This window comes from Scomber japonicus, chromosome 9, assembly GCF_027409825.1.
Source record: "Scomber japonicus isolate fScoJap1 chromosome 9, fScoJap1.pri, whole genome shotgun sequence".
Lineage (NCBI taxonomy): Eukaryota > Metazoa > Chordata > Actinopteri > Scombriformes > Scombridae > Scomber > Scomber japonicus.
Window position 1 is genome coordinate 25,975,224 of NC_070586.1, and position 24,403 is coordinate 25,999,626.

Genomic DNA, 24,403 nt, shown 5'->3' on the forward strand with positions numbered 1-24,403 from the left:
AATCAGTATTTTTACATTATTACTTTTTCTGCAAACTAGTCTCAAATGTTTGCTCATAATGTGCTCAGAGGAATTTATAAAAGTTCACCCAATCGAATATGACTTTGTGTAAGTAGCCGGCCACAGTGGACAGATAAAACCACACATCAGTATTTGTGAGTCATAGTAGCTAACAGCAATATGAACAAAGACAGGAAAAGATATGCGTTTTATATCAGTGAGCGAAAGCTTGTTTTCATTCCCAGAACAATGTGGTTGAGCTCTAAGTCACTAAAACTATATTTCTTATCTTATCTTTCTTATCTATCACATTAGCAAAAAAATATTCCACAGAATTCTGCAGATTATCATTCTGGATCACCGCCAAAAACTCTAAAAGTCTGCAGATTCTGTATGGGTCTGGGCATTGAAATACCATTTTAGACTTTTTAGACTTAAATTAACTTTTGCCTCATGGTGAGGAAGTTGAACCACTGGCTCTATTTACCCCAAGGCATTTGGCTCACTTTGCTCCACAGCCACCATTTTGGAAACTGCCTAGTTTAGCAATTCAGGCTAATCTTTAGCTAAATTAGTCACATGGCTTAATACACTGGGGCATCATCAACATGTATGATATGTTTTTAGACCTGGATACATTTGCTTTGACATAACAGTCATTATAGCTGAAATGTAGAAATTTTAAATGCTTTTTTGTGAAGAAAAAATTTACCACATCATTTACCACAGCACAATTAACTTCTCTCCATCACAGACAAAGAGAAATGAAGGGTGCTTGCAGAATTTATGATCACATGACAACAAATGTGTACAGTTGCCTCGATATAGGGGGTGGATCAATTTACCCTCTGGCTCAACTTATTCCACTCTCCGCAACATGATTTTTCTTTTCTTTTTAGACAAGCAGAATGTCACATGAGTCCAAGTTAAAGGCCCACCAGTATCACAGCAGGTAACTTTTCATTCTGATTTACTGTTTTGTAATGTGTATTATATTTTTTTATATACCATCAAAACTTGCCTTCACATTCTTCATCTTCCTTGGTTCCTATGGCTCACCAATTCAATTCTAAAATCAATCTGTGAAGAGTAATAAGTTCTATTTCCCCCTCTGATGGGATGGAAATAAGGTTGGGAACCACCAGCGACCTTTCTAACACTGCTGTGAATCACACTGATCAACTTAATCCTTAATCCACAAAAGCATCAGGCAGGGTGACAGAGCACACCGCGGGCCTTGAAGTCAGTGAGAGATCTGGTTTGAGAATGACCTGTGGGTATGAAAACCAATGCATACCATCTCATTCTGTCTGGGTAGATGATTGCTTCATTATATTATGGATTCTTTCCCTCTAAATGTGTTCCTCCCCTAGTGCCAGAAAAGATACTCACATGACTTTGCATGATTTGCGAAAACCAAATGGATAATAAAGAGCTTCTAAAACTCCAGACTTGTTTTTCTGTTTCTGTTTGTTTCACAATTAAGGCCTGATGTCCTCAAGGGTGGTCTCAGTAGTCAGGAAAAGACGCTGGCTGTGCTGCTGGAGCAGGCTTTCAGGATCAAAGAAGATGTGGCTGCTAGCCTGCGGTCCACCCAAGGCTCCATCCAGGCTGAGGTCCATTTCCATAGGCTGCTGGAGAACCACATACTCACAATCACACACATTGTCAAACAGCTCAGCATGGATATACAGGTACAAGTTTATTGTTCATCTGTGTGGTCTTCTTTTCCTTCCCATTCTTTTATCTGCTCTCTTCTCCACATCTCTTTTGATGTGCTGCACACATCTAGACATACACTCATGCTGACAAACTCGCAGCTGATTTGATTAAGTCTGATAGAACGGTCCTGAGCAAAGCCTCTCTGACTCCTTCCCTCATTATCACCAGCTCTAAGACATTTTGACTATATAAGCAGAAACACTAATGATGTTCCCAGTACGTAGTTAAATAATAATCCCCATGTTATGCAAAAAATGTCAGTCAGAAGAATTACTCGAAAAGGGTGGACTGAGAGAGTTTGACGGAGTGTTTGGAGTCATCTTTGAACATCAAGTCACACTTTGCCAACATGCCTTACAGGAACAGAGCGAGCCCATGAAACTGCTTCATTAATGCATACCAAATGGAGCATTAACATGATTAGAGGTTGACATTATCTGAAATATTACATTAATCTCTAAGATCTAATTAATTCTGCACAGAAGACATAATAAGATAAACCATGAAGTGAATACTCTGCTAAATCAGATGAAAGCAACATCACACAGTCATTATTGGTTCTCATCATAAAGCAAAGGCACATCTCTTTGGTGCTGGGTTATCAGAGACACAGCCATAGACTGTATAAAAGAAATGGACGTAACATCCGTGACGTCACCCATTGGTTTGTGGACTGCTGCTCAGAAGCCAATAGTTTCGAATCTAGGCAGTGCCATCTTGGAAATTTCAGGTGCATGCTGGGAAAAATAAAAACACAGATTCTACTTATATGGGCATGAGGCAGGGCCATGGGCGGAGGCAACAGCGGAGTGGGGAGGTTGCGATTGGTTGCGAGGGCTGGATCTCATTCACAACGTAGCCACGCCCTAATGCATACCCTGCTTTATCGTCAAATATAAAATCAGGGAGGCCAAAATTTCACAAATGAACATCATACTGCATTGAAGAAGGCTTTAAACTAGCGATTGAGACCATAAACACATTTGAAAACGTTAACTGAGGTTAGAAATCAAGTGAGAAGTTGGTGAATTCTCCATTGACTTGTATAGAGACGGAAGTCCTTTTGACACCAAAACGGTCGCCCCCTGGTGGCCTTTTGATAGAATGCAGTTCTAAGTTACTTCCGCGTTGGCTTCATTTCAGAAGACCAGAACTCCCTACCTGGTGACGGCATTAAAATGCCACAATCCCTTACCATCATTATTTTTCTGCCAGGTCATTTTCATATATCTCTATATTATTTCAATCAATAAACTGATCATTTATCAAGGTTGTTCTTTTTGTTCTGAGCAGGCACTGGAGAAACAGACCGCCCAGCGAGACTCTGTCACCTCTGCAACCACACTGGCTGTTCAAAACCTCGACCAGAAGAATAAAGTTGTCATCGGAGACCTACGAGGAAGAGTAGCCAGGTATGCACACCAGGTTTATTGTTCGCAGACAGCTTGTTGTTTGCAGACAGCAAACAATGAGGAACAAACAACAAAGTCTGTAAAAATAGAACAATGTAATGAGTCCCAGTTGCTAGAAGATTAATACTTAGCAATGGCATTTTTTGGAGGAATGCTACAATTATTTTGTCCTAGGTCTAATGCACGGCTGATCTCACTAATCAACTTTCCTTGCAGATATCTCACTTGTTTATCTCCTTCTCTAATGAAATAGCCTGCATCCTGTCTGGCAGCTCTTCACGGTCTCACAGTCTCTTCCAATCCATTGTGGCATTTACACACACACACACACACACACACACACACACACACACACACACACACACACACACACACACACACACACACACACACACACACACACACACACACACACACACACACACCAGATCATGATTACTTTTGAGGACATGGCATAGACTTACATTAATTTCCTGGAGACTTACCCTAACCCTAACCATCACCACTACTTGCCTTACTCTAAACTTAACCACTGACCCAAAAATCAGGTTTTTCCTAATTGGTTACATGATTTTTGTCCCCAATTGGACAAGCTGAAGAGAGGAAGTCATCTCAACACTCTATTTAACAGGACTTGCATTAGGATTGGCGTTTTTGCAACATAACTATGGAGGTTGGATTATTTGAATGAAAAATATAGCATTCCAAGCAATCATTGGTCAAAACATCTGAAGTAATCTAATTTCTTATCAGGCAATAACATCAAAGACACAGTGTAATGTTTTCAACATGTTGTTTCACAAAAGGCCTGCTTCCATCATGCATGGTGTTCAGCAGCTCAATGGTGAGGAGAGAGATTGCCTATTACTCAACAAACAGCTGATATATGGTCCAATATGGGCTGTAGAAAAGCCTCACATACTCAGTCTAATGACCTCTGGTGTTGGTCATAAATAATCAAGCAAGCTTAGCGCCTGTGGTTTTTGATGAACTGTTTTGTTCAGTGGAGTTCTTTATAGAAGAGATGTAGTGGTCTGCTGGGAAATACCCCAAACCTCACACTGGTCATCTCAATAATTAGCTGCAGCATTTTGGTTTTGAGCTTTCACTGTATGCTATCAGTAGTATCGACATATGCAAGCACTAACACTGACAGAGAGAGGCAGATAAAAACTCTGCATGCATAGTGAATTTTAAGCATAGAAAGGAGATAACTTGCTATAATGATAATAAGCATAAGCATAGTTTATGCATTTCACACAAACCTGATGAAGAATATGTCAGAAGCAAGAGGTTGTACGTGGTCATCTGCTTCATGTTCTGATCATGTTCGGTGATAAATCTATTGAATTAATTTGCCTCTGTGATTGTCATGTTTTGCCTGTGTTCTCATCAGTAGATACAAATATATATCCACTAGAAAATGCAAATGGGTTTGTTCAGCATCCAAAGGACAAAGTCTCACTGCTGAGGATTCAGCACAGCTTTTTGGCCTCTGTGACCTTACCTTTGAAAGTACTGATAAGGTCACCTGTCTTCTTTTATCTGTATACCCGTCTGGCTGTCTGACATCCGAACTGTGTGTGCTTCAGTACAGATCCTCCTCCCCTGTTTTCTCTCACTTTTTGCTCATCTCCATGTCTTTTTGACCATCTTGCTATAGAGGGTGATTTTAACATTCATATTGACAACTTTGGACTTTCCCAGCATGACACAAACTCAACCCACTTAACTTAACCCACCTAACAAGGGACATATTCTGGATCTAGTTATTTCCAAGGGTCTACTGAATCTGTGCTTTCAGATCATTACTGTGTTTTATTTAAAATAGCCATTGCTGCTAGCAACAGAACAATTATAACAGAGGTAATGAGAAAACACTATATCAATGAAAACATGTACTGCAGCCTACAAGCTTTTTAAAAAGGTTTTTATGAAGTACTACAAATAGTCAATAATTCTCTTCGGTCAGGCCTAATTAATAAATAACTACAGACCCATATCAAATCTACCTTTTATAGAAAAGATAATTGAGAAAATGGGTGGATTTTACCATTAGACAAGATAGGCAACTGCCTGGGGCCTCAACTAAAAGGGCCCCAAACAGCTATAGATTTGTAATGTTTTTAGGTATGAAACATATTAAATGGTCATACTAGTCTAAGTCATTAAACTCCCAAATTATGCACAAAAGGGCACTTAAACACTTAAAAAAATATATGTAATGTCAATGTAGGAACCCCCACAGTGTAACCAACTGCTTCACTGGAAGAGCCGCTGCAACCCCTACACACAACTTGACTCATATGTAGATAGAGATGTAGAAACCCATCCAGGTAATGCGCTATTCAACTTTACACCAAATAGCGAAACAGAATTGTAACAGAGAGCATTTCAAAGCAATCATTGTAAAAACTGTTGCTCCCCCTAAAAGAACTACATTTTCCAGTTGCATCAACTCAATTGTTAGATGATAGGAGAACTGATCTTACCTCGTCGATGCCAAACACTCATGAAAACTGTAAAACAATAAAGTGAGAGGGTCAATTAGCAGTCTGTTAGAAAAGAAACTTGCTTTCAGAACAGAGGGAAAGAGAAAAACAATGTGCAGGAACATGCTGCTCCAAGTGATGGAAGAGGTATTCAGATGCATAAAGTCACAATGCTCCAATATAGAAATACTCCATTACAAGTCTAATTCCTACATTTAAAGTTTTACTTGTGTTATACAAAGTTTTACTGTTCCATTTTACTTGTATGATTACAGACCTATTGCCTTAAAAGTATGGACGCGTATCTGCACCTTTATTCAAATGGCAATGCATTTTGCAAAATGGCAATTCAATCTTCAGTTTTGTAATGCAATTTGAAAATGCACTTGGCAATTCACAATTCAATATGCAAGTGATAATTCAATCTTCAATACAGTTTAAATTATCTCAATGAAAATTAGGAATTAAAATTAAATTATGTGAATTCCATTATCAACATGGTATTCTTGCACCTTTATTCAAATGGCAATGCTAACATCAACTAATGTTTGGTCGTATGTTAGCACACTGCTAACGTTAGCTGCCGTGTTAATGTGCAGGGTCAGACAGCAACTCCTCTGCTACTTTACAGCTAAAATCACAACAACAGCATATCTTGACAAACTAGACAGTAAACTGAATGTCCAGACAGGTAACATTACTGAAATGTGAAGCACAGCAGAGCTGATGTTACTCACCTGTCCACTTTCACTCTCCGGTCTGTCTGTCCCTCCGCCGGTTAGAAAACCACTGATGTGTCCGCAGGTCCTTGTCTGGTCAAAGTTATTATAGTTCATTTTTTGTCCTTCTGACCTTCCCCTCTCTGGATGTTTCTCGGTCACGCTCTCCTTCTCCACTTTAATTGTCCGTACCACATTGACCGTTTCTCGCTCTGGCCTCCTCCATTTGACCCGTGCACGCACATCAACGACACCTGTGTCTGATTGGTTACATTGCTACCTGTATTACCCAATACCTGGACACAGCTGAGAAGTCACGTGAGTGTTAAGGAAGACCCTCCTTGATGAGAGAACTGACAGATTGCATTCTCAATTTGAATTTTGGTGCAGATAACGTATGTGGAAATGCACTCCAGTAAGCGGGGGCACTGTTGTGTTTCATTGTGTTTAACCTAAGAAAATATAAAGTGATGCGAGGATTGCATTGCCACTTTGCAAACTGAATTGTGAATTTCCAAATGCATTTTCAAATTGCATTACAAAATTGAACATTGAATTGCCAATTTGCAAAATGCATTGCCATTTGAATAAAGGTGCAGATACACTTCCATATAAAATAAACATTTAAATGTTAATTTAACATAATTTTAATGTTTGTAGCTACTGCTGGGTAGTTTAATCTATAATGATCTAATAGTTTATCCCCTCATCTATTTTGTATCAAAACTGTCTTAATGCTGTCTTGAAAGTAAGTACTGTCTTGAAAGTAAGAAGTACACTACATTAACAGAGAGTTAATGTAGTGTACTTCTTACTTTCAAGTGCAATGTTAATGTGTTCTTTTCAATGTAATATATGCCCTTGTAAAGCACTTTGAATTGAATTCTGAATGGTGCTATATAAATAAAATTGCCTTGCCATCAAACCTTTCCTTAACTCGCTGCCATCCAGCTGTTCTGATTCAGTAGTCTCTCACCATCCCTGTCTGCTTCCCTGTGTATCATCTCAGGTGTGATGCCAGCATTTCCACGCTGAGCGCTGATGTGAGCTTTTGGGAGCGGCAGGTGATTAGACTGCAGCAGGAGGTGACGGAGCTCCAGTCTGCGGTGGATGCACGGCTTCAAGAGCTTGAAGTCAAAGTGAGAGACCAAGAGTTAGTGCTGACAAAGGCAGCAGAGACATATGACTGTGGTTTAATTTAAGTCTATGCCCTATATATACTGCGGTGTACATGATGTGGACATGGTGTGCTAGATGCCTAAAAGTAAATCAGTCAGTATGAAAAATTAATCTATTGTCTACAAGAAGTATACAGCAGCTGAGTGTAGCATTACTGCTGTTGAGTTAAAAAGAAAAAGATAACTTCAATTTGTTTTATGGTACTTTGTAAGAAAACCAAATTCTTCTTCATTGTGACATTCAAGACATTAAAACTTGGATGTGATTGAATTATCCTCAAAAGTAGAATCATCATGAAATCTGTAGCATAAAGTGTGGAAGGTTCTTAAATGGTGCTGCATTGCACTAAACAAACTAATCCTTAGCCCACCTTATTTGAGACTGGATTTAAACAATACAGTCTCAAATAAGTACAAAAGGATGATTATGTTCATTTAAATGTAGCTTGCATGTATGAAAAAGTATCTAAAGTGGCTATCAGGTGATTTGGAGCTTACAGCTGCTGAGTGAAACCAGTCTTATCTAGTCAACCCGGAGGCTTCACCACAACCACAAACTCTGAAAGGAGGAAATGAGATGTGAGTAGAATCTGCATGCGGTCTCTCCATAAACAGCCTTCACTGCCCCATTTGTGTTCAGGTTTTGCTTTTTCTTTTTTTATCAATATCTGAACAAATACTGAAACCCATATAAGTCCACATATGTCTGATGTTATAATGCTCTCCATCACTTAACTAAATCTAAACCTGACTACCCAGTATACAGTGATTCTGCCTGCACTCAGTTCTGTTGGTAGCCCAGGGTGGTAAATCATTGTGATGGAAGCACATTACCTTTGGAGCGGTGGTCAAGCATGTGCCATAAAGATAATTGAAAAAGCAGAGAAAGTGGGTCACCACTGTTAGTCCCAGTCTTCCTGAATGACCACAGGAGTGGTGCAATGGCTCAACCAGCTCGACTCAGCAGAAAATGCAAAGGGTGCAAGGTCAAATCATGGAGCCGGTGCCACAAAACACTCTATTGTTACTTTACAGAATTTGTTTGTTTTCCTATTTCCAGTTTTATCATGACCTGGGCAGACTAGAGGCGTCACTGACAGAGCGGTCCCAGGGCCAAAGGAGCTCCATGTCTGATCTGCATAGACAAGTTGACCTCCTAGAAGCAAGGTGAGGCCATTAATTAAAACAAGCTGACCTACTTTTTTGAAATCACTGAGGCCTGTGTATATATATATGCAGATTTCTTCTTCCTTCACTTTTCATGGAGTGGTTTTTGTGTAGAGGTGCTGCTGTATGGAGGTACACTACAGCTACATGGTTAAGCAGGTAATATTTGGCAGGTTCATTGTTTTCAAGCATGTTAGCATCCTGACATTTGCTAATTAGCATTTAATATAAAGTAAAGCTGAAACTGATAGGGATGGGTGTAATTGCAGACATCAAATGTCTCTTTAAAATTAAAATTTACAATAAAGTGTTATGACAATCCTTCCAGTAGTTTTAGTGAGCTGACAGGCCGACATTCCAAAGAGCCACGCCGTTAGCCTTGCTAAAAACCTTTGAAGCCAGCAAAAATGTTTTAATGTAGGTCATGTAAGGGGTGTTTTATAAGCCTGTGAGCTGGGCACTTTTTGGTGTATAATACTAATATTAATTTGTACAACTGGCACTAAAGGTAACAAAACCCTTGTGATTTAAGTGCTCTGAACAACATGTGCTTATGTTTTGTGGGGAAATCGGGTTGCTGCAAACCATGCAAACACCATAATCAGAGTTTTACCTTGATATCAATAAAGTTAAATACATTTTTTTAAAACAATTTTGTATTCAGTGTGCTGCATGAGACTGGTAAGTGTGGCCATTGTCTTGTTCATACCTTTAGTTTCTGTCCAGATTTACATACTACAAAAGAACTATGAGTTACTAATTTCCTTATCAAATAAGCCCCAGCTCTCTCCACAGCTCCACCAAGCTGTGCTTTTTAGAGCCATAGCCATCATCATATTAGTGCTAGAGGCACAGCAAAGCTGTTAGCTTAGTTGATTTACTAATGCAACTGATAAATAATCTCTATTGGCAGCAATATGCAAAAATAACTGCACACATTACCACTGGGGGAAACAGAGACATGAATGACAAATATGTTCTATTTATTATTGTTGTAAACTGTAATGAAAACCAGGTCACAGATAGTGTTAGAAAAAAGGATCAAAAGATAAAAATAGATGAATGAATAAATGAAAAGCAATACTCTTCCCTCCACCTGTCCAGGTTTGACTGTTGCTGTATTTATCTTGAAATAGATTTATTTAAAGTTTATTTACTTATTTATTTACTTTCAACTTCATGTGTGGCCAAGTCATTTTGAAGCAGACACAGCTGATTCAAAGGGTCCTACAATGACATTTGGAACCCTGCAGATCAGCTGTTCTGTTGTCTGGTGTACGTCCGGCCTACCAACTGTGAACATTATCCAGATTAGGCAGACAGCGTGGTGTAATAAATGAGGTGGTTCTCCAGCAGTAGATCTATAATTTGTAGCAGGAGACTCTTCTGTAGTGCAGACAAACACACACACACACACACACACACATACACCTGGCATTTGCCTCATCGATTGTCCATTTTAAAGGGTTCAGGAAAGAGGAGTTAGGAGAAAGAAGATCAACTGAATGGAAGGGCCAATATGGGTTATATATAACAGAAAAGTAGACCCAAGAGAGAATTCCAAATGAGACACTGTGTGTCATGTCCTGCAGTACAACACAGCCCACACTATTTCCTTGAGCATGTCTAAGGTTGCAGCATTCCTCTGAGATGTTTTAACATCACTTAACCCATAAGGCTATGTGAGCAATGATGTCAACTTCTTCCAGTATGGCAGGGAGAAGGACATTTTTTCTGCTTTCACAAACACACTGCTCAGAGCTATACAAAGGTCATAAGATAAACAACATGTATGCACTCTTTCTCATTTTCCTGTGCATAGGAGTGCATGTGTGCAGATGTGCATTCTGGTATTTGGTTGTGTAAGTGTGTATGCAAATGTGAGAATATGTGCCTCCATATAGTAGCAATGCCTGCTGAGTTTAGCATCAAGCCAAATAAAAAAAAATGGCTAAAAAGGTCTCACCTCTAATTACCAAAGAAACGCTGACGAAACACTTTCAAGCAGCTTCAAAGAGCAGAACAAAAGCATTTTGCTTTTAATATAATTTAACTATATAATAGTGACAGAATATCACAGAATGTTAAACAAGGGGTGTCAATAAAGCATGGGTTTTGGAAACTGACAAACTATTTATCAAATGCCAAGCAGCTGGTAGTGCCAAGTATGAGTTTGTATATAATGGTTTCAAATTTACTGCAAGCATGCTGGCTCAGTCCTCTGGTTGCCAGGTATTTACCAGTCTGTGCACCCCAAATATACTTGTCTACTGTACTTCAACTACAGTTTGTTGTGTCTATACCAATAACTGAAACCTGCAAGTTTACAGTTTTAAGCTGTTATTGCATTTTCCCGGTGCTCTTGAAACCATACATTCTGATGTTTTTTGCAGGATATCAAGTGACCTAAAGGAAGCCAAGGAGCAAACAGACACACTGAAGAAGCAGACAGAGCAACAGCTCCACAGCTCTGTCCAGACACATGCACAGAGCAGCCAGCAGCTCCGCACCCAACTGCACGACACAATGGTACTGCAGCTGTTTGAACTACACTGCTGCAACAATTTTCACTATGAGAAAATACAAGTCACATTTATACATTCTCATTCTCAACGATTAGCTTTTCTGTGTGGTTTCCAAATGAGCAGGATCAATCATGCTTTCTGCTATTATGACTCAGCAGAAAAAAAACACTTTGAATAAATGCTAATTAATTAGTAGAGGATTAAAGAGAGGCTTTTGCCTAGGAACTCACTAAATAGGCAACTGCCTCTTATTATGCTTTTATGCATTTATTCAAATGCAGTTTCACTAAGCTGGATAAGCATGTTGCACTTTGTTTTCCCATTGACCTTTTTGTCCTCTGCAATTGCACACATCTCTGAAAGTTGTTGTTTTGTGCCATGGAGAAAAAGTAAAATAAAGTATTGAGGCAGTCAGTCCTCTCACATTGTGTTACATGTCAGTTACAGTAATATTTCAAAAATAATGTTCTTGTAAACTTGTAAAGTTCAAATGTTATAAAGAGCTATATTCAGATCAAAATTAAGGTTTAGGACTATTCACATGTGCTAAATAAAAAGTGTGTGATGTTCTGTGTTCAGTTACAGGCAGAATCTAGATTAGTTGAGCGACTGCATGCTCTGGAGGCCCGTGTAGAGCGGTTTGAGACCCAGTTGGATAAAACCGACCACCACCAGGCAGATCAGGCAGATCAGCTGAAGCGCTCTGAAACCAAACTTGGTAAAAGAATATCCTCAGTGGAGAACAGCCTCCATCGAGAGCTGCAGCTGCTCAAACAGGAATACCACAAAGGTGGGTGACAACTGTCGCTAACTTCCTGTCATCAGTGAGTAAATATGCACATATTACACGTACTTTATTGTTTACATCAAAGGAAAAAAACATTTAAAAACACCTCACAAAAGAGACAGAAAGACAGAGAGAGGGTCATGTATATAATTAGTCATAAACTGAAGTGTCCTGACTTGACTAATATGCTCCATTTCTTTTGCCTGAAAATGAGATGCTTAATATTTCATATAGTGACAATGGCATCTTAAATTAAGCATAGGAAGAGAGATATCTTCGTCCAATGGTACCACCACCATAAAACTAACACAGGCTCCTGATCTTAAATAAAAATACATCAGGAATTTCAAACCAGAGGGAATTAGCTGAATATGAGCTACAGCTGCTTCATATAGTTACCTTGAATCAAATAAGTCATGCTGCTCAGCTCTGCATCAAACTGCTGGTGACATCCAACCACATCTCATTGCTCTACCTATTGGATGCACATTCCCCAGGAGCCCTGGCACTAGATCTCAAGCCATCTCCACTTTTTGTCAGTCCCTTCTGAGTCTCCAGCTCTTATTAAAGAGTAGACAAATAGAAGAGACAAAGTAAATAAGGAGTAAACTGCTCTATGAATCATAGCTGAGGCACAGATCTCAGTGCTAGAGAGCCATCTATCCATGACTCTATTTTAAGTGTAGGATGAATAGATGGAAGGTGATCGTAGGAGAAGAGAGAAAAGCAATGCATAATTGATGCTGGTCGTAAATAATCGCTGCAAGACAGGCGAGGAGTCAGAAAGAGAAGGAGAAAGAGATTTAATATGCCATCATTGAACAATAGACTTTATCCTCTGTGCACATCACAGTTCACAATCATTTCCTTATGATTTTTATATTTAAAAATATATCCATTTTAGGCAGTATGTTATGAACTATCCAGTGAAATTATGATAAGTGATGAGTTGAATCACAGAAAATTTAATCCAGATATTAAAAACTGAGAATATAAGGATATGAGTGAGATATCAAAGTAACAGCAAACATCACTGCCTGTTAAAAAGGTTGGTTAAGATGGTTCCTTTAGCCTTCAGATTAGTACCAACACATTTGCAACAAGATAAGCTAGCACAAAGTTAATGTTATGGTTTTCTTAGTAATGAGCACAGTGCAAGCAGACCACAAGCTATTCTCAGCACCATTATAAGACCTCAATCTCTGGCAGCACTCACATACAGAATGGTCTCTCCTGTCATCTCTGCCAGCGGTATTACCAAGCTTGATCTATTGCAGAAAGCTATTGCAAATCATTGGGCCTCAGCTAGGTTAGGTTAGCTAGGTTTCAGTGCTTTTTCTACAATATTAGATGCATCGCATTCACTGCAACTCCATTAAAATACATATAATTCATACAAACAATAATGTCTGACGATCCTCTGTACACTCTGCCTCTCTTTTGGACAGGTTTTCTGTCTGTGCATGACGCAATTGAGTCCCTGAGGCAGATTGGTGACATCAAATCCTGCCTTGACAAGGAGAAACTTCAGAAGGATATCAGGCTCATCTGCAGCAAGGTGGCAGAGCTTAATGAGTCGTGACATTATCAGCTGAAGAGGAGCTCTGTTTTACTCTCACACCTGTCCTGAAGCAACGGTTTGAATCACACACCGAAAAGGCATCCTATGGGTGACATAGTGTGGTGTGTTTCCTCACCGGCTCTATTCCCAGCTTCTGAGCTAACTGTCTACATAACTTCTGTCTGCTGACTGATGAAACTGAGTTTTCGTATGTGATTACAGACATTAAGTCATCATTCATAACTGACAATATCAATAACAGATTCATTGTGTGTAATTTAAAAAGTCAACAAGATTATCTACCATTTCACTTAAACTTAATCCATCTTTTTTTACATGAAAGCACCAACAGCAATGATTAAAACTGTATTGTATTATTTTTATTTTAAAATAAATGGACATTTATAATATATCAAATGTTATTCTTTTAGTCATATAACATGTTTAAAATGTCACTATTTTAAGATGTTGCAAATTCTGGCAGGTCTAGTTTTGCTGTTTAAATGGAAATATTTTTCAGACATGACAGGTATTTGTTCATTATATAACTGCTATAACATCTTGTCTGTACTGCCCTGTTTCAAACCAGCTGACTATTACTGTGTACAAGTGCACAAGGATATGGCAGGGATATATCCTGAAGTCACATTTGGAGGACAAAGGCAAATCAGTGTGATATGATTGTGTTAAACGATCCTACTAGTATAGGACGCTATAAACTGACTCGTGATCTGAATAGACTGCTGGCAGTGGTGGACAGTAACGAAGTACAAGTAATTCGTTACTGTACTTAAGTAACTTTTTAGTGGATCTGTACTTTACTTGAGTATCATTGTTTTGTGAGACTTTATACTTTGACTCAACTACATTTGGAAGAGGAAAATCTTACTTTTTACTCAACTACTTTCCAAAAACCTGTCGTTCCTTTCAATGTTCCTTTCCACAACATGCATGCATGACCAGCTGCTGTGACAGGTCCAAATGAACGTGCACCGCAAGTGTACCAATCAGAACACATCGTGTGTCGAGCAGTTTTGGCCCGGCCCCCTACCTGGCTACTTGTCCCAACTTGCCTTCTCCTCCATCCATATCTCTATTAGCATTCATTTGACAAAGTTTCGCTGTCCAGTAGCCTGCCCTGCCAACACATGGAAGTTAAAGAAATATGTGTCTAGTGTGGTTTTGCCCCTCCCTATTAATTCCTAATCAGGTGATTTCCATTTAGTATGATGTGCTTATGATAATTTCAAAAGATATCAATACCAGATATCACAAATGGAAAACATTTTGTTTTCAGGGTGGTGTTAGTGGGCTTTTTAACCTTAAATGACTTGATTGAGTGTATAAAGGACATACCAAGACATTGGAACTACATTACACCAAATTACTTTTACTTTTGATACTTAAGTACATTTGAAGCCAAGTACTTTTATACTTTTACTCAAGTCGACATTTAAAGGGAGCACTTTCACTTTTACTGGAGTAATATTTTACACTAGGTATCTCAACTTCTACTCAAGTACGTGGTCTGTGTACTTCGTCCACCACTGACTGCTGGGGGCTTTATATAAAAAAAAAAAAAAAAAAAAAAGGATTAACCACACTTTGCCGAAACCCGGGATCGAACCAGGGACCTTTAGATCTTCAGTCTAACGCTCTCCCAACTGAGCTATTTCGGCTCGGATGATCTTCTTCCGCTATCGTCATAACCATATTAGTAGTAATGTATAGTTGCGTCTCGTGTTTTGTCATTTACTGTGACAAAAGGTATTGTAGATTTTATTTACTCATAATATCTGTGGAATCTTGTCCCAGCCCCAACCTATCCTATCTCCGCTATGCCTTCCCATAACCACAAGTGAGCCCTAAACAGAACGGAGGATACGGCGCTCCATTCTTCGTCATATTATCATTTACATTCGGGTTATAAATGGCGATGTTTCTACGCAAATTACTTAATATTTCATTAACGAGATGGCCGCTGTCAGGTCAAACAGTAAGTTGGGTTCCGTTAGAAGCCAGAATCGCTCAGAATCGCTCAGAGTTGAGACATTTCTCGCTCTCCTATCGCTTGCTACAAGTTGGATTGAATTCTCGTTTGATTGGCTGTATGTAATGACACAGCAGTGGACGGTCAATTGTTGAGACTGTAGACGCAGAAAAACGGGCCTGCGCCTACACACAGCCTACCATAGTAGTAAATGCAACTAGAAAATATTCTATTGGCCCGTACGGGGATCGAACCCGCGACCTTGGCGTTATTAGCACCACGCTCTAACCAACTGAGCTAACCGGCCATAATAACTAAACAGTGACGTAATCAAAAGGCTACACACTGAACAGAGTAAAATTAACAGAGTTGGCAAAGATAATATCACTAATTGCCTCAGCTGCTGTCAGATGTTAACTGATGTATATCAACTATCTATGAAATTCACTTATTTTCATGAATTTGCCAGCGGTAGCAACGACAAACCAGTTAAACGAAAGCGCAAAGCCACAGGAACACAAAGTGGTGCTGAGGGGTCGTTATATGTCTGCTGATCTTCTTAACTTTACCTTTCTTTTGGACATGTTTCCTGTCTGTGCATGATGCATTTCCATTGAGTCCCTGAGGCACATAGGTGACATCAAATCCAGGCTCATCTGCAGCAAGGTGGCAGAGCTTAATGAGTCGTGACAGTATCAGATTGAAGAGGAGCTCTATTTTACTCTCAGTTTGAGTCACACACCAAAAGGGCATCCTAACTGGGTGACAATGTGGAGTGTTTTCTCTCGCTGGCTCTATTCCCAGCTTCTATGAAACCACATCTATATAAGCTATACGTATTTCAAGTTTAATAACATGTTGAAATACTATGGGATCAAATAAGGGTCAAAAATATTTCGTAGTTGTAAAAAGATTTTGTGCCCGTGTAAAAACACTTTGTGCATGTGTAACACAGTTTTGTAGTTGTAAAAACATTTTGTGCATGTGTAATAAAGTTTTGTAGTTGTAAAAACATTTTGTGCCCGTGTAAAAACACTTTGTGCATGTGTAAAACTAAATCCGAAGGACACACAAATTTCCCACCTTCAAGTGCGACCCTGAATTTATAAATTTACAAAACTCAAATTACAAGTACGAATTTTGACCCTGTTTTGACGGCTGAATGATTAGCCAATCAGCACGTTGCTTAATTTACTTAACTTCGGTCGGCACCATACTGTCTATGATGGGCAAACATCATAATAGTTCCATAGCACACACTGGCACCGACTCCGAGGGAGGAAAAACAGAACCAGAGCCAAACGGTCCTGCTCAGTTAAAGGTTGAAGAATGAGCAGAACACCGCCATCTAGTGTCTCGAGATCGTAGTCGCAACAACCAAAAATAATTCCAGCAGTCGGGTTGCCAGGTTCGTTCCCGAGTGTGTCAATCGATCAGCCTGTGCCATGTCAAGTGATGAATCATACAGGGTAACGACTAATTTCGACCAATTAATTTTACAACAGTATTTAACGTTAGCCAGTCTTCAACTGGAAGTCTTTCTTTGAGTGGTGTGTAATCGATTAGCTAGCTAGCTCCCAACTCAAAATGATTGCTTGTTTCTGTAGCCTGACCGGTGTGAGAAGACCAGTCAGTAAACTACACGACAACCCATAATGCATTTCGTTACTACCCAAGCTGAAATCAGCAGGCTGAAGCAGATTTTATTTGAGCTCTAACTCTGTAAATATATCACTTTATCCACATTTCTAACCTTTTTAGGCGAGAAAGTAGCCCTTTAGATCCACAATGTGACGCTAATTTGTCCAAATAACATCTGCTTAAAGTTTTGTTCCTGCGAATTCGGAGCCACTCAAGTTAGCCAAGGCGAGTAACACTTCCGTCTTACCTTCGAAGTTTTGTGATGAAAAGTTGTACTTGAATACATAGGTTCTATAACAAACTGTTTATTTAAAATGTAGTTATGTAAGTGGAATGACCTCCTCCCTCTTTTGTGACATCTGTGGATTCAATTCAGTCACACAGTGAGTCTGTGTTTCCTCACATCACAATATATACAAATAGTAAGATTGGCAGCCATTTTACACCTCCTTTTTTTACATTGACATGGTCCAGTGATGATGTTGATGATATTACTTTTGTCTATCTTGGTAAATAATCAGCAGCTGGTAGGAAACGGCCAGCCGTGAATAGCTGTAACAGAGACAGCCAATAGGAAGGAGGCTCTTTTTTTTCCCCCCAAACTCTTCACAGACCCCACTCTTCCATCATCATTATTACAGTCCTATGCTCACATGTTACTACATGGCTGGTTGAAGAATGGGATGCTATCCTATAGCAGTGTGTGACCAGTCAGGTGACCAGTCAGGTGACCAGCATGAGGAGCAGGTGCCAGTGCCAGGCTTTTGTAGTTGTGTATTGTTCTTCCACACACTACTGAGGCTCCTGTTTGTTAAATGAATACATTGTTAAACTGCCAATATGTCTGGTTTCATAGACTTCAGTCATCCAATCCACCTAACCAAATAAGAGTCAATAGCAGAATAAACTGATCGGCATTGGCAGAGATTTGCCAAATTTTTCATGGATGCAACCCACAAATTCAGCTCTGCTGCTCATCCCACAAATGCATGTTCCATACAATTGTGGCACAATTTAAAAGGTAAATAAACAGGCTTTCCAACGGTATAAGATTTATTGCCAAGAAGCATTGTTACAACAAAGAAGTAATCTACCAAACACAAATCTCTTTACTTTTTGTACTACATGTACATTTTGATTTGGTCTCACAATTTGAGATGCCTCTATTATTAATGTGTTTGTATAATTTTTCCTTTTGTTTTTTTCTTGAACGCATTTTACGTCAATTGATGAACAGTTTCCGTAGTGTAGTGGTTATCACGTTCGCCTAACACGCGAAAGGTCCCCGGTTCGAGACCGGGCGGAAACACTTCTTTGTTGGTATTCAGTCAAAGTTAATATAAAATTGAGCAAATAGTTATTCATATACAGCAGCGTGTGCCGCTGGTTATACTTCTTGAGGAAAAACGATAGACTATATAGAAGAAAAGAAAAACAGGACAAGAACACCACTGATCACCTGCTTGCACACAGCTCCTATGTGGGAACAAATAAGGGTCAAAAAGATTCTGTACTTGTACAATGATGTTCAAATGTGTAATAAAGTTTGAACACAGTTTTGAAGGTGTAAAAAGATTTTATGCATGTGTAACAATATTTTGAATTTGTAAAAATAGTTTGTGCATGTGTATGGCATCAAATAAGGGTCAAAAAGATTCTGTACTTGTACAATGATGTTCAAATGTGTAATAAAGTTTAGTGGTTGTAAAAATATTATGTGCCCGTGTAAAAACACTTTGTGCATGTGTAACACAGTTTTGTAGTTGTAAAAAGATTTTGTGCATGTGTAACACAGTTTTGTAGTTGTAAAAAGATTTTGTGCATGTGTAATAAAGTTTTGTAGTTGTAAAAAGATTTTGTGCCCGTGTAAAAACACTTTGTGCATGTGTAAAACTAAACTCCGACGGACACACAAATTTCCCACCTTCAAGTGCGACCCTGAAGTTACAAGTTTACAAAACTCAAGCTACAAGTACGAATCTTGACCCTGTTGACGGCTGAATGAATAGCCAATCAACCCGGTGCCCGCCCATTAGAGTGCCCATGTGCCAACCTACCATCCAATCAAAGAGCAGCCGCGATCTGAGCGCTTAACTTCGGTGGGCATCATAATAGTAACCTTTTTACTTCTGGCCATCACATCTGAGCTTCAAATATGGTGTTCATATGTGAAGATTGTCTAGCTGAACAAAACTTGTAAGTTTACAACTAAACAACTGTGTTACACACATTCATGCACAAAATATTGTTACACATGCACAAAATATTTTTTACACCTTCAAAGCTTCATTACATATTTGAACATCATTGTACAAGTACAGAATCTTTTTGACCCTTATTTGATCCCATAAAATACAATCATAGTAAATAAATGCAACCAGAAAATATTTGATTGGCCCGTACGGGGATCGAACCCGCGACCTTGGCGTTATTAGCACCACGCTCTAACCAACTGAGCTAACCGGCCATGCCCAGCCTGAAACGTGACGTAATAAAAACATCAGCCAAAATACTGAACAGAAAGTAAAACTTAACAGACCTGACAAAGAGAAGTCTTCACTGACGGTAAGTTTGGCCACTGAATATTAAACTTTGAACAGCGTTAGAATTGTAGAAGTTGCAGATAAACTTACCAAAATTATAGACCAGAAGTCACAAAAGCAAAAAGTACTGCATTGGGTTATGTTAAAAGTTATGAAGGAGGTTGTTTTTTTTTTTCGCCTGATCAGACTGACATCGCCCATAACCTTCCTGTGACTTAGTTTAGAAAGTTTGGTTTGATTCTGAGGCACAGCCTGCAGACCGCAAATATGGTTCTAGATGTTGTCAGTGATTCTCAAACTGAGGGAATGGCTCCCCTGGAATGGACATTAGAGGGGAAATGTGTATTGAGACAGCAAACATGAACGGATATCAGAGAGGGACGCAAACAGATAATCCATCACACATAAGAGACATACAAACACATACATATGGTTTTCAGAGTGAAATAAAAATGATCTGAAATTGAATCAAACAGATTGAACAGGGGACTTGCATTTTCATTTGCACAACACAGACTAATGTGATTCATGTATGAGAATGCCATGTAGTTCATCCTGGCACCTATTTACTTTCTTTAGTCAGGGAGTGAAGAATTATAGCTAATCAGTCATTTACACTGTTTCATGATTCCTAATTTCTGTATTTTTTTTTTCACAGAGCTGCTGTTGTCTGTCGGGCTTCAACAACATCTGTTATCTGCCACGTCTCTGAAGCACAATGTCAGTGAAGTTCTCTGGCTGGGAGGTGGTTGATGATGGTGCTTCTTTTGCTGGTGTGGAGTTGGGGGCGTCACAGACACCCCAAAACAGGGGTGTCTACAGTATGTACCATGGCACCAGTATTGCCAGTGCAAGGCTCATCATTGCCAGTGGTTTTAAACCGTCAACAGGCGGCATGCTGGGAAAGGGCGTGTATGTCAGTCGTGATAAGAAAAAGGCGTCAAATTATCCATTAAGAAGTAATCCTTCAGACCGGGTGGTCTTTGAGGTACGTGTGCGTGTTGGCCGTGTCAAGCGTATCGACAAGGACAACCATCCAATGCAGCACAACTGGAACTCGCATGGCTATGACACTGCCTGGGTGCCCCCCAAGTGTGGCATGTTGTCTGTGCCCAGCGGCCTAGAAGAGGATTGTGTGTTTGACCCCAAAAGAGTGAAGGTGACAGGCATTGCAAACGCACCAAACGCCACCATCCAGGCAGAGCTTCAACAACTCCTTGCAAAAAGTTCCAAAAAACACAGGAGAGGAAGCGGTGCTGCAGTGGATGTGTGTTCACTGTGTAAGAGAAAGACCCAGCAGGGCTCTACACACACCAAGCAAAAATGCTGGAGCTGTGGGCAAAACATCTGTATTCTCATGTCCAAGCATTTCTGTTCCGCCAAACCATGACAGAGGTTTACAAGAGAAGATGGCTTGAAAAACAAAAGAGTTGTTGAAAATGGACTTTGTATGAGCTGGAGGCTGTGAGGGAGAAACTAAACCTGAAATCAACCATAACAAAAATTCACAACTCAGGGTGTCAAACTTTATAAACAGGACTCATATCTTTCTTTTCCTCCCCTAAAGTGATTAGTGTAATCGGTATGACATGTTCAAATATTTACTGCTGAACATGTTTTGGGGATCTCTATTGGTGGAATATGTTAATGCATTGATGTTAATGGTACTGACAGTTCTATGTTTACTTCTTTATTCTATTGGACCATAGTTTTATACACTCTGATCAGCATGCGTTATATTTATGTGCAATCAAGTCATGATATGTTAAGCATATTGAATTCATTCCAGCTCAACTGTGCTAATTCCTTATTTTATGTGATGTAAAATTTGAAATGTGATGTTATAACACTCAATAATATTGATTTACTGGGATGATAGAAAGGATTTAGTGAACACTAAATCATGTAACTTGTCTTAAGCCAATAAATGTCATTATTATGATATCAGACCCTTCGTCCAGTTTGATATGATTCCATATTTAGTAATGAAGACTCAGAAATGCCATAAGTGATGGCTTCATGATTTCATACAGATGCAGTTACAAATTCAGTGAATTAAACACACATTTTGGCAGGTTACAAAGCACCTGAAAAAAGGTGTGTCTATACTGTCAAAGCTGTAGTGAAAAATAAACAGCAAGTACAGACATATTTTGAGAACTAAGGTGTGGTTAGTTATAGTTACCTGTTCATGTGCTACCATGGGACACACCTGCTGGTTGCGGTCTTAAATGTAAACTACGCAAAGAATGCTTGGATTATTAAATGATGAATTATGTTTAATTTCAAGAGGTAGATTAATAGGAGTAACAAAGTATAACAGCCTTGTTATTGGACACCAGAACTGTAGACTTCATGAAGCCAGAACAAGAATACAGCTCGGAACAGCACACTGCAAGCAAAACCACATATATATAACCCCTGGGCAAAAATGAGTCCATCATAACTTCCTTCCTCTGCCTTTGTGCATGGTGCACAATATTTCTTTGCTGAAATACTGCTTGGCCCTGAGTTTGCTGTGTGGAAGGCTACAATGACTAAACACAAACTAATTTAGGAATATGTACAATGTAAATACTATATCTTATGAAATAATTCAAGGCTCAGGGTACATGATTCCTCCTCAAGGCAGGGTTTCAGGATCCCGCTGGTAATCCAGCCTACTAATAGTAACTATGATCATCTTATTCTATAACGTAATGAAATGCTTATGATGTGAAGTCTTTCGTAGGTTCAATAATATTTCTGAGCAGATTATTTGCAACAGTGTGTGAAGCCCAAGGTAGTGTCAAAGGCAGGTTGACAAAAAGCATCGTTGGCCCGTACGGGGATCGAACCCGCGACCTTGGCGTTATTAGCACCACGCTCTAACCAACTGAGCTAACCGGCCATGACGCTTCCACGTGAAATCATGTGTATATATACGGTTTCTTACAGTTTTCCATTCATTGTTATTGTGAGATTGCTAGCGAGATCCAACCATACGAATATCACCTGAACAGAAACTGAAAGTTATGAAAGAAAACGACTCCTCGCTGACAGTAAGTTCTGTTAACTTTCCAATCTGAAACAAGAATAAAAAACTCGTTTGCAACGTTCATAGATACGGTGTAAGTAAATACTACTCATGAATAGTTCAAATGCTTAAAGTTGACTGAGTTGAAATATACTCACTGCTTTAGCTGACAACATATGAAGCGTAACAATCCGAGCTGTGTGAACTAGTTTAACTCGCTACCATTTATCGTTACCATTTCTCTGACCCGTCGAGATTTTGTGACCCAGTGAAGAATTTTAGCTTTCACAGCTATCGTAAGACTTTATTAAATACAACTCATTTAGATGTGTTTTTTCCCTACTAAATATGGTCTTATTAACTGTAGGTAGGGTTACGAACTACGGACGTATTTTCTGCTACGCTACAGGGATCAACATGACATTACAACTTACAGGCCAAAGGGAAGATCAGATATTGTAAAAAGCAGATAATGGCTGCTGTAACTACTGTCAACGTGTGTGATCTTATTCGTACAAATATTTTTTTAAATAGCTATCTAAATTTGTCCTCCTCTATCTAAACATCTCGGTAATCCTGTCAAAATAGTGTATGTGATAACATTTTTCTGAATTTCCTGACTGGGTCATAGTGCAACACAATCTCTGTGACACTGAAGGATTAAAGCTACATCCAGTCAAACTGAAATACTAATGTCAAGAATCTGTTCTAACATGATGTTGTTTTTGTATTAATTTCTCATAGATCTGCTGATCTTTGCTGGGCTTCAACAGAATCCTTTATTAAAGCAGGATGTCAGTGCAGTTCTATGGCTGGGAGGTGACCTATGACGATGACTCTCCTCTTGTGGAGCTGGGAGCCTCTCAAGAGCCCAAAGACCGGGGTGTATACACTATGTACCATGGCACCAGTGTGGCCAACGCACGGCTCATAATTGCCCGAGGCTTTCAACAGTCATCAGGAGGCATGCTGGGGAAGGGCGTGTATGTCAGTCGAGATAAGAAAAAGGCAGACCGTTATCCTTTAAAGAATCCCCCTTCTGACCGTGTGAGCCTTGAGTTGCATGTGTGTGTTGGCCGTGTCAAGCGTATTGACCAGGACAACCATCCAATGCAGTACACCTGGAGCTCGCAGGGCTATGACACTGCTTGGGTGCCCCCCAACTGTGGCATGAAAGCTGTGCCCAGCGGTCTAGAAGAGGATTGTGTGTTTGACCCTAAAAGAGTGAAGGTGGTAGGCATCGCAAGGGCACCAGACAACGTACTGAAAGAGCTTCAACAGCTTGTAGCTAATAGTCTCAAAAATCTCACTGAAGGAGATGGGGGTGCAGCATCGCATGGTGGTGGTGGTGCTGTGGATGTGTGCTCACTGTGCAACAGAAAGACCCAGCAGGGTTCCCCACACATCAAGCAATCGTGCTGGGGCTGTGGGCAAAACATCTGCACTCTCATGACCAGGCACGTCTGTCGAGTTAACTACTGAGACGGAGTGAGGACTTTGAAAAAAGATGGGAGTTGAGATGCACCGATGGGACCAGGATCCATGTGAACGGAGAAGGGTTAGGGTTAGGGTTAGGGTTGAAACTCAGAATGAAATCAATATTTGGAATCAGGAACATTTTACAGCTGAACATGTGTTAAGGATCTGTGA

General features: G+C 39.6%; 2 protein-coding genes and 5 non-coding genes across 7 annotated transcripts; 3 read left to right on the top strand and 4 right to left on the bottom strand.

Moving 5' to 3' along the window:
- The first annotated feature begins 908 nt into the window (after window positions 1-908).
- fam81b (family with sequence similarity 81 member B) lies at window positions 909-13,584 on the top strand. The gene is made up of 8 exons (XM_053325562.1): window positions 909-952; window positions 1,487-1,694; window positions 3,016-3,134; window positions 7,355-7,484; window positions 8,584-8,690; window positions 11,084-11,219; window positions 11,795-12,005; window positions 13,451-13,584. Exons 1-8 carry the CDS (start codon window positions 909-911, stop codon window positions 13,582-13,584), a joined length of 1,089 nt encoding a protein of 362 aa, XP_053181537.1.
- Window positions 13,585-15,169: 1,585 nt separating this feature from the next.
- Window positions 15,170-15,242, bottom strand: trnaf-gaa (transfer RNA phenylalanine (anticodon GAA)). The gene has a single exon. It is a non-coding gene; the product is annotated as a tRNA-Phe (tRNA).
- Window positions 15,243-15,786: 544 nt separating this feature from the next.
- trnai-aau (transfer RNA isoleucine (anticodon AAU)) lies at window positions 15,787-15,860 on the bottom strand. Its single transcript has one exon. It is a non-coding gene; the product is annotated as a tRNA-Ile (tRNA).
- Window positions 15,861-18,430: 2,570 nt separating this feature from the next.
- On the top strand, window positions 18,431-18,503 carry trnav-aac (transfer RNA valine (anticodon AAC)). The gene has a single exon. It is a non-coding gene; the product is annotated as a tRNA-Val (tRNA).
- A 1,084-nt stretch (window positions 18,504-19,587) lies between these two features.
- trnai-aau (transfer RNA isoleucine (anticodon AAU)) lies at window positions 19,588-19,661 on the bottom strand. Its single transcript has one exon. It is a non-coding gene; the product is annotated as a tRNA-Ile (tRNA).
- A 79-nt stretch (window positions 19,662-19,740) lies between these two features.
- LOC128364946 (uncharacterized) lies at window positions 19,741-24,260 on the top strand. The gene is made up of 4 exons (XM_053325563.1): window positions 19,741-19,759; window positions 20,396-21,115; window positions 23,045-23,049; window positions 23,545-24,260. The coding sequence occupies exons 2-4, from the start codon at window positions 20,456-20,458 to the stop codon at window positions 24,233-24,235; spliced, it is 1,356 nt and encodes a 451-aa protein (XP_053181538.1). The 5' UTR covers window positions 19,741-19,759; window positions 20,396-20,455; the 3' UTR covers window positions 24,236-24,260.
- Window positions 22,554-22,627, bottom strand: trnai-aau (transfer RNA isoleucine (anticodon AAU)). Its single transcript has one exon. It is a non-coding gene; the product is annotated as a tRNA-Ile (tRNA).
- Window positions 24,261-24,403: the final 143 nt, after the last annotated feature.